The sequence below is a fragment of the Panthera leo genome, chromosome E3 (genome assembly GCF_018350215.1).
Source record: "Panthera leo isolate Ple1 chromosome E3, P.leo_Ple1_pat1.1, whole genome shotgun sequence".
Classification (NCBI taxonomy): Eukaryota; Metazoa; Chordata; class Mammalia; order Carnivora; family Felidae; genus Panthera; species Panthera leo.
In genome coordinates this window covers 37,674,256-37,693,843 of record NC_056694.1, presented here as the reverse complement: position 1 = coordinate 37,693,843, position 19,588 = coordinate 37,674,256, and the positions used below count along the sequence as shown (strand labels likewise).

General features: G+C 52.1%; 1 protein-coding gene across 1 annotated transcript in view; it reads right to left on the bottom strand.

Annotated features, from left to right (window-relative positions):
* SRL (sarcalumenin) overlaps window positions 1–10,876 on the bottom strand; it is a 38,361-nt gene extending 27,485 nt beyond the window's left edge. The window contains 3 exon segments of the mRNA XM_042921362.1: window positions 9,265–9,372; window positions 9,872–10,262; window positions 10,498–10,876. Coding sequence (XP_042777296.1) covers window positions 9,265–9,325 — 61 coding nt within the window. The 5' untranslated portion in view covers window positions 9,326–9,372; window positions 9,872–10,262; window positions 10,498–10,876.
* Window positions 10,877–19,588: the final 8,712 nt, after the last annotated feature.

Here is a 19,588-nt window from a genome sequence, read left to right as displayed (position 1 = left end):
CACACTCAGGCTACTTATTTTTAGACCCTGTGACATGTGCCTTATACGGTTCCCTCAGCCGGTCATGAGTGGGGGCTGCCTCCCCCCACAGCCTGGTTTGTAAGCTCTTTGAGGACAGAGAATCCAAAGGATGTTAACAGCCCTGAGAAGGGGCAGAGATGCTGACAGATTCCCTTCATTGTTCATGTTTCGTGATATTTGAGGAGACCGGTGGCAGGTGTCAAACCAGAGGACCAGGGACAGCAGCGATAGCCTGTAATTACTGTCACAGTCCTTTTAACCTTAAAAAGTATCTAATATCAAAAAAACATTTTAAGCATCTGATAGCCTTTTTTTAATTTTAGTCACATCACAACACCATGCTGTAAATAGGGCAAGTATAATTATCTTGTTTTATGGGCAACAAACAGGTGCAAAATGGTAAGGGGCTTGGTGGCAAATTTGTGACAAAGCCAGTGTTTGCTCGGCCCTATGGTCGCTGTGTGTCCCACCCCAGGCAGGCTGCTCTGCTCCCAATGCGGGCAGCCTCAGGTGATAGGGCTCCCGGTGAAGAGACTGCTGGTCTAACTACCAATTCAGGAGGGAAACTGAGGCAGAAGACAGGAGAAAGGTAGATTTGCCACTGGGCTTCTACTCCCCTCACAGCCTGTACCCAGGCTCATTCCTGAGGCCAGGAGGGGCTCCCCAGGCCACAGCAAGTGCTGTGACCCTTCTCCAATTTTTCCAGACCCCTTCCTGGTGTCCCGACCCCCTGAGGTAAGCTAGAGAAATAAGCGATCTTCTACTATCTGACACTTGAAATAAAGGGTAGGAGGGAACACAGGGGCGGGGGTGGGAGGGCAAAAAAAAAAAGGACCAATGAAGTGGCCAGAAGCCTCTCTGGAAGGTGCAGGTGCACAGAACAGGCAGTTGGGGAACCATAGGACAGAGAGGTCATTTTCAAGGCAATGGCTTTGTCAAGTCTTTAACTATTGCCACCTAGGGAAACTTGTATGGGAAACAACTGGGCTGGCCAAATCCTAACCAAATGGCCACTTGGAGGAGGACCAGGGGCCGCAGTTTTGGCGGTGAGCTGGTGGAAAGGCGGGGGGGGGGAGGGGGCTCCCAAACCCCAGGGCTCTCCCCTGGCCTGAGCTCCCAACACAACCCACTTCCTGCGGGCTCAGAACTCCAGGCCAGACTTTGCCTGCACCTGTTTGAGCTCAGAATGCAGTCCCTGCTCTAGAAGGATCCAAAAATATCTGAGAAGGAGAAGGAGAGGGGCTGCAGTATGCCAAGGGCCCAGGGAGAGCCACCTGGCTCAGTGTTCCAGGCCTTTCGCCCATCAGGGGGGTCTGACCCCACCAACAGGAGCCCCACACCCGAGCCAGAGCTGGGCTCATCGCTACCCCTCCCAGTACAATGCCCCCAGCGCCTCCATTCCTGGTTCTGATCACCACCTCCAGATGCTCTTCCTCCTCTGCCTGCACAAACCACCCCCTCATTCATCAGACATTAAGGGCTTTCTGTGAACCAAGCGCCAGGCTAGGCACTGGTGACTCAGAGGTGAGCAAATTAACCAAACACGAAGCCCGTGCCCTCTCGGAGCTGACAGTCCAGCGACTGTCCCCCTTCCTCCCAGTGCAGCTGAAACCCTGCCCCTCCGTGAGGCCGACCTTCCAGCCCTCTTCTGAACTCCCAACTAGAGCTGCCCGGGTGTTAGTTACATTTTCTCTCAGTGTGTGTCATCTCCCCAAATAGAAGTCAGCTCCTGGGGCAGAGACAGCCTGTTCCTGTCCGAGCAGTGTGGCTGACCAGGACCTCATGGTGAACACAGCCTGGCGTTGGGGCCAGAAAGTTGGTTTTTCAGAGAGGGGTCCCCATCATCACCCCCTTTCCTGCCTCTCTCCAGTCCTGCCCCCTCTCGGTTGCCGCCGTGTCCAGATCTGTGTTGCACCTCATATCTCGCTTGTCTTTTTTATGTTCGTTTATTTCAAAAGAGACAAAGAATGAGAAGGTAAGAGAGAGTGGGGGAGGGGTGGGGGGAGAGGGGGAGAGAGAGAGAGAGAGAGAGAGAGAGAGAAAGAGAGAGAGAGAGCGCTAATCCTAAGCAGGCTCCTGACTGGCAGCTTGGAGCCGACTTGAGTCTCAAATCCATGAACCATGAGATCACGACCTGAGCAGAAACTAAGAGTTGGACACTTAACCAACTAAGCCACCCAGGCGCCTCTGTTTTCTGTTTTGTTTTAACTTTTTAATTTTAATTCCAGTTAATGAACAGACAGTGTAAATATTAGATTCAGGTGCAGAAGAGAGTGATTCATACAACACCCGGTGCCCATCACAACCGCACGGTTTAATCCCCACCCTGTATTTCCCCCATCCCCTTATCCCCTGCCTCTAGTGTCCATCAGTGTTTTCTCTGTAGTGAAGAGTGTGTTTCTTGCTTTGTCTCTATTTTTTCCCTTTGCTTGTTTGTTTTGTTTCTTAAATTCCATATATGAGCGAGATCACATGGTATTTGTCTTTCTCTGACTTGTTTCGCTTAGCGTTATACTCTCTAGATCCATCTGTGTGGTTGCAAATGGCAACATTTCATTCTTTTTTATGACTGACATTCCACTGTGTGTGTGTGTGTGTGTGTGTGTGTGTGTGTGTGTGTGTGTACCACATCGTCTTTATCCATCTATCAAGGGACACTCGGGCTGCTGCCATAATTTGGCTATCGTATTAACAGTGCTGCTATAAACACAGGGGTGCACGTATCCCTTTGAATTCGCACACTTTGTATTCTCTGGGCAAGTACCCAGATTATAAGGCAGTTGCATTCTTACATCACTTGCTGACCATACACTGCTCCTCGCCCCTACTCATGAATCCATTCTGTTCCCAACACAGGGCGGGCTCCCCAGGGAAGGCCCGTCTCCCCTTTCTGACTCTGCGCCGGGCCCTTCTCCTCCCCAGAGCTGGCCACACAACCCACACCTGCTCTTTGCCCTTTAGCGCTCTGAGTGACAGAGGACAAGAGGGTCCCGCCAAGGTGGTGAAGGACAAGGACCCCTGGGGGGAGGGTCCCCCAAAGTGTCGAAGAAGAAAAGCCTTTTCTCACTGCATAACATTCTTGCAGTGAAGCCAGGGAGCCCGCCCCAGCTAAGCCAGCGTTCTACTCGAAATCCTTCTGGGGACCAGGATTCGGAGCGGACAGAGCCATGGAGACTATGTTTTCGTGTGGTTCTGATGAGGTAGTCCCAGGGAAGATAGGCCTCTGGGGTGGTGCCAGGCAGGAGCTGGCTGCCGGAACCACAGTCTCATGGTGGTGATTCTTCGGGATCAGGCCCCTGGGCACACCCACCCCAGAGCGGCTGGGAAGGGTGGCCTGCTCTCTGTACAGCTGGCTGCTGCAGGCCCTGGCTAGGAGGGTGTGAACGGCTGACGTCCTAACAGCAGGGACTGCTTCTGCAGCCCAAGCCCCCCACCCTAAGACCAGGCAGCTCAGGAAAGGCGGCCGTGGAGCCCTCTGTGAGGGAGGATAGGGAACTGACAAGTGCAGGCATGTCTCTGCCTGGGACCTTGACTCTGAACAAAACCACCTTCAGGGCTGCAGGAGGATGGGGCTGAAACCAAACGGGACAGGACTTCCCCGATCCCAAAATGAGTCCCGCCAATGGGCACGGCCAAGTCCTCCCAGCCAGGAAAAAACCCCAGAGGAAACCTGAGCCTGGGACTGTCTCTGTTCCACAAGAAGAATGAGAACCGAGGCCGACATCCGAGGAACTCACCGCGTGCCTCCCAGCCAGCTCCCGCTAAGTCACAGATCCTGATGGAGTCCAAATACAGAGCTTGTCCCATTGCAGGCCCAGGGGACATTTGCTGAACGTACACCTTACATGGTGGAGCTTGGGATCAGACTCTGCCCTATTCTCCACAGCATCTGGCTTGAGGGGGCTCGTTCACCAACTTTCACTGACACAAAAAGGTTGGGTCACTGATTTCGTCTCCGGGCTCTGCCTGGTGGGTGTTCCTGCAGCACCACGGACCAGGCTCTGGCCTCGGCCCTGCTGTTCCATACCATGCAACTTGGGGCAACCGGCCTCCCTTTCCACCTCATGGGTTCTTGGAACATCTGTCTGGTTCCTTCCCCCGACCCGGTGACCCTCCAGGCCCTCCATGGCAATCGTAGTGTAGGCCAGGATCCCTACACCCTATATTAGCTCCCTGGCTGGCTCCTGAGTTTGCCTGGAATGTGCAGTGTCCCTCTGAGGTCTCCACAGTGCTATGGCGTGTCTCCTAAGACCTATCCCACCCTTCCTGCACGTCTGGCATCTTGGTCACTTCCTCGCCACCTTGTGTCTGTCAGTCCTTGTCTCTCCTAGGACCCTTGCCATTGGCCCATAAACACACTTCGTCTTCCTAGTGTTGAAAAGGAAATTTGCTACATCCACAAACCCCCTGCCCACTTACTCTCACGTCTCTATCCCTCCTGAGCCCACTGTCCAAATGTGTTGCCTCTGCGCCTTCGCTAGATGCACGTAAGGCCCTCGTGCTCTGCCTGTGACCTCAGGGTATCAAAGCTAACGCCTCATCTTCCCCGGCATCTCTTTGGCATTTCGTCCCTCCGACCGCCTTTCTAGAATGCGCCCTTCCCAGGGTGCCTGGGTGGTTCGGTCGGTTGAGCATCCAACTTCTGCTCAGGTCATGATCTAACAGTTCGTGGGTTCGAGCCCCGCATCACGCTCTGTGCTGCCAGCTCAGAGCCTGGAGCCTGCTTCGGATTCTGTGCCTCCCTCTCACTCTGCCCCACCCTTGCTTGTGCTCTGTCTCTGTCTCTCAAAAATGAATGTTAAAAAATTTAAAAAGACAAAAAACAAAAACCACAGAATGTTCCCTTCCCTTGGCTTCCATCCAGGTCACTGCCTCTTCCCAGGTCTCTTCCCCTTTTCCTGAAATCCGCTCACTGCCCAAATGTGGCACTGCCCAACGACCATCCCTGTATCTTTTCTTTTCCTCTCTCTGCAACAGCCTCATCTTCACCCAAATGAATCTCATGTCCGGACCTCCAGACCTGACTTTCCATCCTCCAACATCCAGGATCTCCACCCAGATGTCTCCCTGGCACCTCAAATTCATAATGACCCAAACTGAGCCTTTAAAATCTGTTCTTTAATGTTCCTGGTCATTCATTCACTCACTCATTCATTCATTCTTCTGGCAAGATCACACCTCCAGTGACCCACACGAGACCCTCAAGGCCTCCTTCTGGCCCTGGCTCGCTGGGGTCCAGTGGACTTCACCGCAGCTACCTGCTGGGTCTGGCCCTCCTCTCCGCCCACCCCCCAAACTGCCTTGCGGAGCTCACACCCACTCCAACTGGCATTTCTGACAAGGTCCTCTAGTCAGCCTCCCTCGTCCTCCCCCTCCCTCCAAACACCTGCTGGACGGATGCTTCCAAAGCCCTCAAAGGTTACCCACCATCCACAGAGCAAAGCCCTCCTCATCAGCCGACCACACGTGGCCCTTCAGAGGCCCAATCCAGCCTTCCAAGGACCTTCCCCGTGACCCCCACTTTGCTCTGCCTGCCCTTATCCTCGCCCAGTTCTCCCCAGAGCCCCGACCTCTCCTGACAGCATGAGTTTGTTTATCCTGCTCCCTTAAAGTAGAATCTTCTTCCTTCCGTCACTCCACATCTCGATGCTACTTTCTTCCAGGCCCATCTCAAACATTCCCTCATCTGTAAACAGTTCCTGACCCACTCAGTTGAAACCGATCTCCCCAGGCACTTCCACCCTACCTCACTTTACCTGTGCTTCCCTCATGACACTCACGTGTGGCCCACGCACGCGCATGTGTGTGCGCGTGTGTGTGTGGCCACAAGGCAGAAGACACCCTATCTCCTGTACCGGACTGTAAGCATGCCAAGGGCGAAACGCCCATGTGAACTCCCCCAGTACCAGACCTAAACAACAGGAGGTACCTGATAAATCTGGGATGATTAGTACACAGTGAGATGTGGTGAGGTGTTGGAATGAAAAGGCTTTGCACCCAGGCAGCATTTAAACATAAGGTTGTGCTGTGAGTGGGTCTGGATTGGGATTTGGAGCAGGGAAGGTGTCCTGGAGAGAGCTAAGCCCAGCACCCCACAGTGGCAGACCCCACCCCTGCCCACTCTCCCGGATGTACCCTCGTCCCAGACCAGGAGCCACGGCACCTAGACCCTGTCCTTGGCCCTGGGACCCTGTCAGAGAGCAACAGCCATCTTCCTCCTGTGTCTGTAGGGATTAGGCTCCTTCCCAGCCCACCACACTTAAGTGAGCACCAAACAGCCAGATGGACGCAGCTGGCCTCATCTGGACCCCCTTCCGGGGGAGCAAGGACACCTGAACTCCAGCTCAGACCTGCCTTGAACCAGCTCTCTGACTTTTATTGCCACACCCAGGCGAGGGTCAAAAACAGCATTTCCCAAACTCTAGTTCCACAGGCCACTAAGCAAAGCGTGCACATCCATTAGCAAATCCCAGTGAGTGCTCTGGAGACTCGATGTGGGAAGGGGCAGACTAGTTTCTCCCTGTGGGCTCATCTGGCTGCACCGAGCCAGGAATCACACCTTGCGGGGGGCACTGCAAAGGCTTCTGTCCTCTCCCCAAAACCCCTGAGCTCATGACCCCTCCCCAAGGTGGAGATCGCAGCAGCTGGGCTGCCCTGTTGAGGGAACACGAACACAGCCTCTTTCTGGAAATAGCCAGCCTAGGGTGGGTGAAGAGGGGCCACAAAGGGGTTCCTGACAGACCCTCATCTCTCACAGAGGGGTCGGTCAGCCCCAGCATGCACCAACTTCTCATTATTGGGACAGCAGGGTGGAGGCCAGAGCAGGCCGCAAGCAGGCCAAACCAGGGCTAGGCTGGAGGAAGGAACGGACTCAGAATCCCCTTCTACCCCAACCTCTGCATCATGCAGGCAGCAGGAAGCAAAGAAGTCCCGAACCCAGCCTAACAGACGCCAGCAGCTTGAACCCAAATGCTCTCTCAGCGCTGGCCACCCCCACCACCCCACTCTTGGAGGAGGGGTGAGACTGTCTGTCCCTAATTCACTGCCTGACCTTGTACACATCTCTGGTTCCTCCAGCTTTCACTCTCTTACCTCAACAATACTCGAGGCTGCTTTCCCCTGTCCTTGAGCAGGACTGTGACCAGGCCAAGTCCCCAAGACAAAGAGGAGGACCCCAATGGTCAAAATGCCCAGAGGCCTTGGGTCAGGGGGTGGACACTTACAAGGTGTCTGGTGATGGGGCCACGGCAGTTCCGGCTGTGTCCTAGCATCAGGAGAGGTACTTGGTCCCTTGCTAGGGAACAAGAAGAGGCTGCCTCGGTCCAGAGGACCACAGGGGCAACATGGGGACAAGAGACGGAAGCACAGCTCTGTAAGGCCCCCTCCATCCCCGGGGAGCAGGAAGCTGGATTAGACAGAAGGTCAGCCTGCCATCCAGCCAGCAGCGGGATGGAAATGAGGGTCCAGTAATAGGGTGGGAAGTTCAGGAGCAAAGCTGCTGCCTTTGGGCAAGGTGGCATTTACTTCGTGGCACAATTCCAGTGGGAAATCAACCAGTAGGAAGGACTGTCATCATGGGGGCAGGGAGAAGCCACCCTTATGGCTGGAACCTCCTAGCGGGTACAGGAGACAGCTGCCTTTGCGGTAATCTACAGCTGGTAGAGTGATAAAATTCACCCCCCCCCCCAGGAGAAGAGCCCACAGCCCAATTGGTGAGCAGGAGTGGGGAGAAAGGGGACCCTGCACATGGTGGACAACCCCTCCCTGGAAGCCAGGACTGGGCCACACTGCAGAGTCCAGGAAGGAAGGAACATGCACAGACAGGATCTTCGCACAAAATGCCTGCCTGCCTCCTTTCCCCCACAGCAAGATCCCCAGGCAGGCCTTATGGAACGTTCCAGATGTCCAGTTCCCTTGTTGGGAGGAAAGATGAAGGATGTCCCTAAAAGGCTAAGAGTCCCCGGGCCTGCTGTGTGGAAGCAAGGCGGCAGCTGGGGCTGGGCGGAGCAGGGCAGGGGCTGTGAAGGGGAGAGGGCAGCAGTGGCTTGGGGCTCAGGATCCAATTACACGGCTGTTTCCATACTTAGCCACCTGACAGCCGCTTGGAATCCTCACCGCTCCAGCCACAGCAGCGCTGCAAGGCCCAAATTAACTCAAGGGCAGACAAGGGCAGGGCCAGCGGCGTTCACAAGGCTGAATCCCCCCACCTAGGTCCCTAACCCCCTGAGGGAACAGCTTCTGCTCCTGCCTGCTACCTGCCCTCCTGGCTGGGTCGAGGACCTCGACACACAGAATCTCAAAGACCCGAGCGGCTGGGGCTCTGGCCCTGTGGTCCCCGGTGCAGATGAAGACGGCCACTCATGAAAAGACAAAGCAGGAGACCCAGATGCCTGGGGGTCCCCAGATCACCCCCAAAGCACCACCAAGCGAGACCTAGCCGCAGAAGTCTCGGGAAGAGAGAGGTGACAAATGATCTGGTGTCCCCTCCATGCCTAGAAATAACCCCCACACTGTAACCTGAGCCACCGCCTCTGCCACACAAAGTGCTGAGATATCAAAGGGAGACCGTGCACACATGCCCCAGCCCCCTTCCAGTGGAGCCCCCAGCCCAGGCCAGGGATACCCTGCAGGGGGTCCTGCTCCTCTCCCAAACTCTGGCTCCGATCCCCAACTCCATCTCCAACCTGTTCCCAACCGACCTCCTTTCTACCCTGCTGTTCCCCAGACAACCCCCAACTCTGTGCACTGTGCCCAGTGTTCAGTCATGCAAACCCAGCCCCTGCCCAATCCCCACGGGGGGGGGAGGGTCAAACCAACTCAGACCTCCAGGGGCCCCTCCAGCTCCAAGACCGGGTTCTTTTCGCCCATCTAGAAGGGTCCTCTAGTCTTGACTTTTGGGGTCCTCTTCCCCAACATCTACTGGCCAGACCCGTCCTCTGGCTCCCAGCCCTTGGCTCAGGCCTCATGCCTGCCTGCACCTCTCGGTTCACTGCTCCCACTTTCTCTGGCCTCCCATGGAGCCCCCGACGTCTCTCAGGTTCTCTGTACCATTTCCTCCTGGGCCCCAGGGAGAAAGGAATGGAGACGATGCCAGGAGTCCATGTTTGCCATCAACCCCAGGAACCACTGAGGCCTCACCATCTACCGCTTGAGCCTCTCTCCCCTCCCCCCTTCAGTAAACATAAGACCTCAGGGCACGTGGGGGTCGTGATCTGGCCCGGCTGACAGGGGTAAGGGTCATACCTGTTTGTCCTGGGAGCAGGAGCGATGCCACAAAGCAGCAGAGCAGGACCAGCGCCCTCATGGTGACTGCCAAGAGAGCCCAGCTGCTCCTCGCCTCTATTTATAGGGCTGGTGGCAGCGCCGGGTGGGGGAGAAAGGGTCACACAGTCACTAGGGCAACTGGGTGGACGTGATGGGGAAGCCGCGCAGACCCTGACAGGCCATGCAGAGGCTGGCTCCACCACTGCTGTGCCTGCTGTCAGGCCCCGGAAGGCAGAGCCCGGACCGGATTCTCTCCCCCCAGCGGCCCTGGGGTCACGTGACATGGGTCACAGGGCAGGGGTGGTAGAGAAAAAGTGGGGCATCCCTTGGGTTAGGTCTAGGGCTTAGGAACCCGAGCCTTTTCAGCATCTGTGCTAACTTGATCTAAAGTCTGGGCCAAGTCACTGACCTTGACCTGCCTCAGTTTCCTGAATGAAGGAGCCACAGGGCAAAGTGAGAGAGATTCTATTTGACAGCCACTGACAGACATTTCAGCCGTTCCCACACACCCCCCCCCCCCGCCCCCACAGGTCGGTCAGGAGGGTGAAGCCACAATAGCTGCTTAAGGAAACCTGTGACGTCTGACCTTTGAGGTAGATGGCTAGGAGCTTAACCTTCTCAGGCTTCCGGAAAACACAGAATGCTGATGCCTCGGAAGGACAAAGGGGAAGCTAGGAGTCATGTCCCGTGCTATGATGTAAGACAGTGAGCAGAGATCCATTTCCAGTAACATGGGGGTTCCAGAACCTTCTGTCGTGTCTGCAATGTGATGTTTGATGCAGTTTTCCTAATGGCACATGACAGCCCCTAAGAACCAGTTCTCTGAAGCTGAGGGAATACAGACACTGGCTTGTCAGGCTGGAGGGAGGGTGTCACTGTGAGGATGGCAGTCGGTCACGGAGGAGAGGAACTGACGTCAACTGGCCATTCTTCTATGGGCTTTACATTTAACACAGCTTCGCTGGGGTCTAATCCACCTGCAGCACAGAACGCTATTCAAATCTGATTCATTTTGACATCTGTGTATCACCACAATCAAAATAGTGACCAGATTCCTCACTGCCCAGTTTTCCTCATGCCTCCCCCCTCCAGCCCCCTCCCCAGCAGCTCCTGAGCTGCTCTCTTCACTATACATTAGTTTGTATTTGTGGATGTAAATGGAACCACATCGTATGTGCTTTTTATCCGGCTTCTTTCACTCAGCATGCTTACTCTGAGATGTGCTCACGTTGCAGTTGTGTATCGATAGTTCATTCCTTTGTATTCCGGACAGTACTTCACTGTATGGACTGGCCACAATCTGCTATCCACTCTCCTCGTGACAGACACCGGGTTGTCTCCAAGTTTGTGCTACTACCGATCGAGCTGCCGGGAACATCTGTATACAATCCCACTTACCAACGTTCACTTTCGTTTCTCTCCAGTAAATACCCAGAAGGGGAGTGGCTGGATCACACGGTGGGGGGTCCATTTAACTTTTTCCTAAGGTGACTGTGCCATTTTACATTTCTGCCACCAGTTCCTCCACATCCTTGCTGATCCTGGGTAGGGTCAGTCTTTCACATTTTAGTCATTCTTGTAGGCGTGAAGTGATATCTTATTGTGGTTTCAATTTGCATTTTCCTAATGACTGATATTTTAAAAAAAAATTTTAATGTTTATTTTTTGAGAGCGAGAGGGAGAGGCAGGGGTGAGTTGGGGAGGGACTGAAAGAGGGGGAGACACAGAATTTGAAGCAGGCTCCAGGCTCTGAGCTGTCAGCACAGTGCCGGATGCGGGGCTCAAACTCACGAGCCGGGAGATCATAACCTAAACCGAAGTGGGATGCTTAACCGACTGAGCCACCCAGGCGCCCATGACTGATGATATTAAGCACATTTCCATGTGTGTTTTTGTGATCCACTTCTTTCGTGTTTTTGGTGCAGTGCCTGTTCAAAACTTTCAACTATTTTTGACGGGTTGTTTTCTTCTATTGAGCTTTGATGGGTTTTTTTTTTATATACATACGCTGAATACAAGCCCTTCATCAGATACGTAATCTGTAAGAATTGTCTCCATTGGCATCTTGTCTTTTCATGCACTGAGGTATCTTTCAAAAAGCAGAAATTCCTAATTTTCATCAAATTCAAAGAACTCTTTGCCTAACCCAAGGTCCCCAAGATGTTTTCCTGTTTTCTCCTAGAAATGTAACAATTTTGGGTTTTACATTTAGACCTGTGATCCACTTTGTGTAATCTTCAATAGGTTGCCAGGTAAAAACTGAAGTTAGGATTTTCACATGTGGACATCCAGCGGTCCCAGCAGCACTGGAAGAGACCACCCTTCCCCCACTCAACTGCCTTCGCACCTCATGTTGAAAATCAGTTGACGGTATGTTTAAAGCCATTTCTGAACTATATTCTGTCCTGCCGATCTACGTGTCTGTCCTTCCACTGTGGTTCCTAATCAGTCATGAAATGCGGTAGTGTGACTCCCTCAACTTAGATCTTTTAAAAGTTGCTTTAGCTATTGTAGTTCCTTTACACGTCTGTGTGAATTTTGCAATCAGCCTGCAAATTGCTATTTAGAGGCCTTCTTGGATTTTAATAGGGATTACACTGAATCTTTAGGCGAATCTAAAGAAAACTGACAAGGTACCAACTGCAATGGTCAATTTTATGCATTAACTAGGCTAGGTTATGGTGCCTCGTTGGAAAGTATCAGTCTGAATGTTGCTGTGCAGGTATTTTTTAAATGTACTTAATATTAAAATCTGTAGTCTCTGAGTCAAGCAGATCACCCTCCATAATGTGATGGGCCTCATCCAATCAGTGGAAGGCCTTAAGAGAAAAGACTCAGCTCCCCACCCTGGAACAGTAAGGAATGCTGCCTCTGACTGCTTTCTGATCCAAGACTGCAACATTCACTCTTGCGAGAATTTCCAGCCACCAGGTATCCCTGTGGATTTCCGACCTTCCAGTCCCCTCTACCTCTCTCTATACACATACATCCTACTGGCTCTGTTTCTTGGGAGAACCCTGACTAACACACCAGCACTGAGCCTTCCATCAACCGTGAAGGGAAGGGGCAGTACTGGGACCTGAGAGAGAAAAGGAAGTCAAAGTCAATGATGCCCCTGCTCTGGGCCAGGCACTTCACCTGTCACGAGAAGTGGGCGTGCCACCACCATGCCACAATGAGAAGGCTGAGGCTCAGACTGCTGCAGTAACTTGTTCAACATCACCTCCTAAGAGCGGAGTGGTCTGAATGTGAACCCAGACGTGCCTGACTCACAAAGCCACAACTTCTCCCATCGATCCAAGTGAATGCCGTCAGGGGAAGAGAGGAATTGGTGTGTTGGTGAAAGGCGGTGGAGGGTTGTGGGGGAGAACAGGGAGACACAGGCTGAAGGGCCAGACTCCAGACCAGGCTGGAAGGGAAAATGTGAGCCGCACACTGTATAAAGGGCTCACTGCATGTGATTTAAGGACACCCCATTTGGACTCCAACAGATCCTTGCAGAGACATGTTCACAGCAGCACAATAAACAACCCAAGCGTCCATCAGCAGATGAACACATGAACCAAATGTGGTCTATCCCTACAGTGGGATATTTTTCAGCCATAAAAAATGAAATTCTAGGGGTGCCTGGGTGGCTCAGTCGGTTAAGCGGCACGACTTCAGCTCAGGTCACGATCTCGCGGTCCGTGAGTTCGAGCCCCGCGTCGGGCTCTGGGCTGATGGCTCGGAGCCTGGAGCCTGCTTCCGATTCTGTGTCTCCCTCTCTCTCTGCCCCTCCCCCATTCATGCTCTGTCTCTGTCTGTCTCAAAAATAAAGGTTAAAAAAAATGTATAAAAAAAATGAAATTCTAATACATGCGACAACACGGATGAGCGTCCGAAATGCTAATGCTAAATGAAATAAGCCAGTCACAAAAGGGCAATGTATTTGTTTGCTGAGGCCATCATAACAAAACGCTGCAGACCGGGCAGCTTAAACAGCAGAAATTTATTTCTCGTAGTTCTGGAGGCTGGAAGTCCAAGATCAAGGTGCCGGCAGGTGTGATTTCTTCTGAGGCCTCTCTCCTTGGCTCTGTGGAGCCACTGCGTCTCCTCACTGTGTCCTCCTCCTACGGTCATCTCTTGGTCTGTGTCATCTGTGTCCTAATCTCCTCTTCTTGTATGGACACCAATCACCTTGGATCAGGGCGCACCCGTGTGACCTCATTTTACCATAATCACCTCTGTAAAGACCCTGTGTCCAAGTACAGTCACATTCTGAGATACTAGGAGTTAGGAATTCAACATGAATTTTGGGGGGACACAAGTCAGTTCATAAGAGATAGATATTGCATGAATGCACTTATATGAGGCATCTAGAAAAGTCAAAAAGACTAAAGAAAAAAAAAGTCAAAGTAGATGGTGGGTGCCAGGGGTGGAGGGAAGGGAGCCCGGGGGGGTGGGGGGGGGGTTAGTGTTTAATGGATACAGAGTTTCTATTTGGAATAATGAAAACATTCTGGAGAAGAACAGTGGTGATGGTTGCACCACACTGTGAATGTGCTTCATACCACTGAATTAAAAATCAAAAAGGATTAAAATGGTAAATTTTAACCACAATTTTTAAACATCAAAGTAAAAGCCACCCTGTTTGGAAAGTGAGAGATTAAAAAGGAGGGTAGACTCAATTGAAGAGCAACTCCCAGGTCATAATTCTTTTTTTTTTTTTTTTTAACTTTTTTAATGTTTGTTTATTTTTGAGAGACAGACAGAGACAGAGCGCAAGTGGAGGAGGGGCAGAGAGGGGGAGACACAGAGTCTCAGAATCCGAAGCTGGATCCAGACTTTGAGCTATCAACACAGAGCTCAATGCAGAGCTCGAACCACGAAACACAAACCGCGAGATCATGACCTGAGCCAAAGTCGGACCGTGGACCCTTAAACCACTAAGCCACCGAGGTGCCCCTACCAGGTCATAATTCTTTTTTTTTATTATTTTATTTTTTATTTTTAAAAATTTATATCCAAATTAGTTAGCATATAGTGCAACAGTGATTTCAGGAGAAGATTCCTTGATGCCCCTTACCCATTTAGCCCATCCCCCCTCCCACAGCCCCTCCAGTAACCCTCTGTTTGTTCTCCATATTTATGAGTCTCTTCTGTTTTGTCCCCCTCCCGGTTTTGATATTATTTTTGTTTCCCTTCCCTTATATTCATCTGTTTTGTCTCTTAAAGTCCTCATAGGAGTGAAGTCATATGATTTTTGTCTTTCTCTAATTTCACTTAGCATAATACCCTCCAGTTCCGTCCACGTAGTTGGAAATGGCAAGATACCACTCTTTTTGATTGCCGAGTAATACTCCATTGTATAAATATACCATATCTTTTTTATCCATTCATCCATCGATGGACATTTGGGCTCTTTCCATACTTTGGCTATTGTTGATAGTGCTGCTATAAACATGGGGGTGCATGTGTCCCTTCGAAACAGCACACCCGTATCTCATGGATAAATGCCTAGTAGTGCAATTGCTAGGTCATAGGGTAGTTCTATTTTTAGGTTTTTGAGGAACCTCCACACTGTTTTCCAAAGTAGCTGCACCAGCTTGCGTTCCCATACCAGGTCATAATTCTTAAAGAGACCTCACTTTGCCCTGTAAGAGCTCCACACCGGCTTCACCCCACATCACCCACCCTCCGGGGCTGCCGCTGTCTGCCCAGAGCAAGGCCTGGCCCTCTCCCCAGCTCGTTCTTTGGATAGAAGCTGCCAGAGCCTCTGCCTAAGGGTCCTCAGCCTCACATAGTCCCTGCAGTTTGGTCCCTCTTTGGCAACTGATTTTTTTCCTAGGTCGATCCGTACCTCAACAGTTCCTTGAGGGACTGAGAAAACGGGGTCGGACCCTACCAGGCAGGCCTCTGCATCTGGATCTGCTCCATACTCAGTGCTAACACAGTGCAGAAAGCAACCTTCACCATATTTTCCCATTTATCCTTAGAAGGACCCAAATTCCCATCCATTACAGGAATCCCCTCCACAAAAAACTCTATCCAGCCTCCGACTGAACACCTCCAGGTACAGGGAACTCACTACCAGAGAGTGCTAGCTCCGCTCTTTTGAATACGACGTGAGGCCCAGAACCAGCCAGAGTGCTCCAGGTCACCTCCACACCTGCCACCCCACCTTCCCGCTGAAGGCCAGGGACAGGCACCACGAGGATTCCCTGGAGAATGGAGAATGCCTCTCCCCTGATCTCAAACCAGCAGCCCCCCATTGACCTTCAGTGCCTGCCCAGCCCTACCAATACATTCTTCTCTCAATAGGAGAACAGGAGATGTTCATCAATTCTCTCTTGGGATTTTCGGAACATCCTCTTTATCTGCCACAGGGCGAGATGCAATGAGAGAGCTGATCTCGGAGACGTGTGCAGCACCTGCAGCCTTCTTCCAGTCACTTTCCTGCCTCCTCCTTAATCTGATCCTGAGGCTATCCGCTAAAACAGGCGGCCCCGCGGGGGACCCTGTGACTTAGGCCCCCTAATTCAGGAAGCTCTGCAGCTGTCACTCCCAGCTCCTTTACAGCACCCAGGGTGTGGCAGGGGGAGAGTGGGTTTGGGGAGCACATTCCTTTCTACAGCTGCTGCATTTAGGAGCCGCAGCCCCCGGTCCTACCCCCTCCTCCTGGTCAGCACGCGCTCCTGTCCATCAACACAAGAAACTGGGAATATGGCAGGGCCAGAGAAGAGAGGGGACCAAGGCAGGGGTGATACTAACTCTACTCCCAGCCAAGGACTTGTAGGGCCAGGGGAGAGGGAGCAAAACTCAAGAGAGAATGAAAACGACAGACACGACAAGGTCAGCAGCATCCAAGAAAGCACACAGGCAGCGGGGTAAGAAGGGACACTGGGAAGGGCTCGGGTGGGACAAAGTGGAGCCAGAGCCAACAAAATCTGGGGCAAAGGATGACACGGCAGCCAGCTTCAGAGGCAGCTGGAGGGTTTGCTGGTGCTTTACGTGCTTGTCTGAAGCCAGTATGAGGCCAGTTCATCAACAGCCAAGGAGGCTGAGGTCACAGGAAGGCTCCCACTTCTGCTAGACAACCCTTCCAACACCACCCAGAACCAGGGCAACTGCTCCTCTGCCAAAGATGCCCCCGAGTCATGGCGTTAAGTGACTTATTCATTACACCCCACCTGAGACAGAAAAGCATAAACGTGGCTCCCAGGTATTCATAAAGTATAACAGGAAAGCAAGGACTGAAAACTACACAGAGGCCAGCACGCAAAATGGAGCGATTCGTAAGGCTGATACAAAAGCAAACGGCACTTGATATGTAAGGACCTCGCATGTGTGTAACTTGATCAGTTGCCAATTCACGGTGTCCTTAAAATAAGAACAAACCAATGGCTCAGGAGAAATGAAATTATTTCTGCTACTGAGCCTCCACAGGAATTTCTTCCGAGGGTTTTCTTAAGAAGGATGCCGTAAAATGCACTGATCCTTGAGTACATCAGAGCAGACAAGCGTTTCCATGAGGTTTTTCCCAACAGAAACGCTTAAAATAGGCCAGGGGAGGCCACCAGGAACCAAGAATGCCTAGTCCCTTCCCAAAGAAGCCACCACCACAGAGGGTCAATGGTACGTGCTCAGGATGTATTTTCTCCTCCACTGCCACTTTCCCAGCTCCCACTCAGAGAGGAGAAGGGGAAATTGGCACACTCTATTTTGGAGGACAGTATATTCTAAAACATATTCATGACAGCTGTAGGCTGGAAACAACCTGTAAGTCTGCTGCTGGGCAAATGGCTAAATCAACTGTGGTATATTCACACCAGGGAATACAGTTGGCCATAAAAATCAATAAACTGCTGATACACACAAAAACATAAACGAACCTTAGAGACACTGTGTTGAGCAGAAAAAGCCAGACAAGAAGAGCATTAAGTACTATATGATTTTCATGAAGATCTAAAATAGGCAAAACTAGGGGCACCTGGGTGCCTCAGTCGGTTAAGCATCCGACTCTTGATTAAGGCTCAGGTCATGATCTCCTGGATGAGATGGAGCCCTGTGTTGGGCTTTCAGCACAGAGCCTGCTTGGGATCCTCTCTCCCCCGTGCTCTCTGCCCCTCCCCCGTTCTCCCTCGCAAAATAAATAAATAAACATGAAAAAAAATTAGGGGCACCTGGGTGGCTCAGAGCATCCGACCTCGGCTCATGTCGTGATCTCGCAGTCTTGTGGGTTCGAGCCCCGCATCGGGCTCTGTGCTGACAGCTCAGAGCCTGGAGCCTGCTTCGGATTCTGTGTCTCCCTCTCTCTCTGCCCCTCCCTCATTCATGCTCTGTCTCTCTCTCTCTCTCTCAAAAATAAACAGTAAAAAAACTTTTTTAATAAATAAATTAAATTAAATAGGCAAAACTAGTCCATAGTGATAGAAATTACAACAGTGGAGGTTTCATTCTACACCTACCAGAATGGCTGAATATGTGTCATTATGTTTTTTAGGTTTGTTTATTTTGAGAACCAGTGCACAGGCTTGCATACAGGGGAGGCAGAGCAAGAGGGAGAGAGAGAATCCCAAGACAGCGCCAAGCTGTCAGCACAGAGCCCAACCTAGGGACTGAACTCGTGAACCATGAGATCATGACCTGAGTCTAAATCAAGAGTCGGATGCTTAACCAACTGAGCCACCCAGATGCCCCATATGTCTTAATGTTCTGACAATATCGATTGCTGGTAAGGATGCAGAGCAACTCATACATGGCTGGTGCAAAATGATGCGTAACTACATACACACGTACATAAACGAAAGCACGTAAAACCGGTAAAATCCGAGTTAAGCCTAGGGCACTGCACCAATCACAATTACCTGGTTTTGGTGTTGTACTTAAGGAATCCAAGATGGGAAGGGTACACAGTACCACCTCCTGTACCTCTAATTATTTCCACAATTGTTTTGAAAGTTTAGAAAAAATAAACCACTTGAGAGCTTGGGTGGGGTGCTGGGTACATGGATATATATTGAGTTTGTGAAAATTCACGGAGCTAAACACATAAGCTACACTTCTGAGTATGTGTCATGCAATATTTCATTAAAGAGGTTCTGTTGGGGCGCCTGGGTGGCTCAGTGGGTTAAGCAACCCACTTCGGCTCAGGTATGATCTCACCGTTTGTGGGTTCGAGCCCTGCATCAGGGCTGTCTACTGACAGCTCAGAGCCTGGGACCTACTTCAGATTCTGTTTTATTCCCTCTCACTCTACCCCTCTCCTGCTTGTGCTCTTCTCAAAAATAAATAAATAAATAAATAAACTTAAAAAAAAAAAGAGTTCTGTTGAACATGGCCTTGATCATGTCCTTCCTAGATGCCCAACCCCTCACAAGAAATAAAATCCAAGCTTCTTAGCAGGACTTGGAAGTCCTACACCAAACCATTGCCACGTATTCGCTTATCCCTCCTCCCAGGCCAGTATGCACAAAGCCTGCAGGACACCATGCCCTTGCAGACCACCAGGCCTGGCCCGCAGGTGGGTGGCCACCTGGACCGGAGCCACACAGCACGTGGCTGCTGACCCTGGACCCTGTTTCTAAACCACACGTGGCTGCTTACTCTGGACCGGAGCCACCCTACATGTAGTTGCTGACCCTGGACCCTGTCGCTGCCCCACGCGTGACTGCTGACCCTTGACCCTGTCGTTTCCCTACGCGTGGCTGCTGGCCCTGGACCCTGTAGCTGCCCCACGCGTGGCTGCTAGCCTTGGGCCCGTGGCCATCCCTACGTAGATGGGGTCAGGGCACGATGCATACAAGGTTTCCAAACATGGCAGGAAGAAAAGAATGAGGTATTTTGTGCGTAGCTTCTTACATTCATCACCTGAAATCACAATGTTGGGGATACTGTGGCTTAAAATAAACGTCACCTGTTCTTTTCACTGCGGCCTCTTCCGCAGGGCGCGTCCTCGACTCAGGCGGGCGCAGGATTAAGTGGGCGAGCGCCTCCGAGCGGGGAACACGCGGAAGCCGCACGTTTGCTGCGTTTGCGTACGAGGCGTGCGTGAGAGCGCGCGGGGGCGGGATCAGAGGCGGGACCAGAGGAACAGGCAGGCCGGAGCCCGCGCAAGGCCGACTGAAGCGCCAAAGAGCATGCGCGCCGGGGTGGGGGCGGGGGACTAGTCCGGGAAGGGGCGGGGCCGCGTCCGCGCCCCTGACTTCCGCCGCCTGCTGGGGAGCTCGCCTGGAGTCTAGGGGCGCGCCACTGCGGGTCAGACGAGGGGACTTTCCGGCCCCGCCCCCAAGTTCCTCCTCTGGCCTATAGGAGTTGAGCAGAC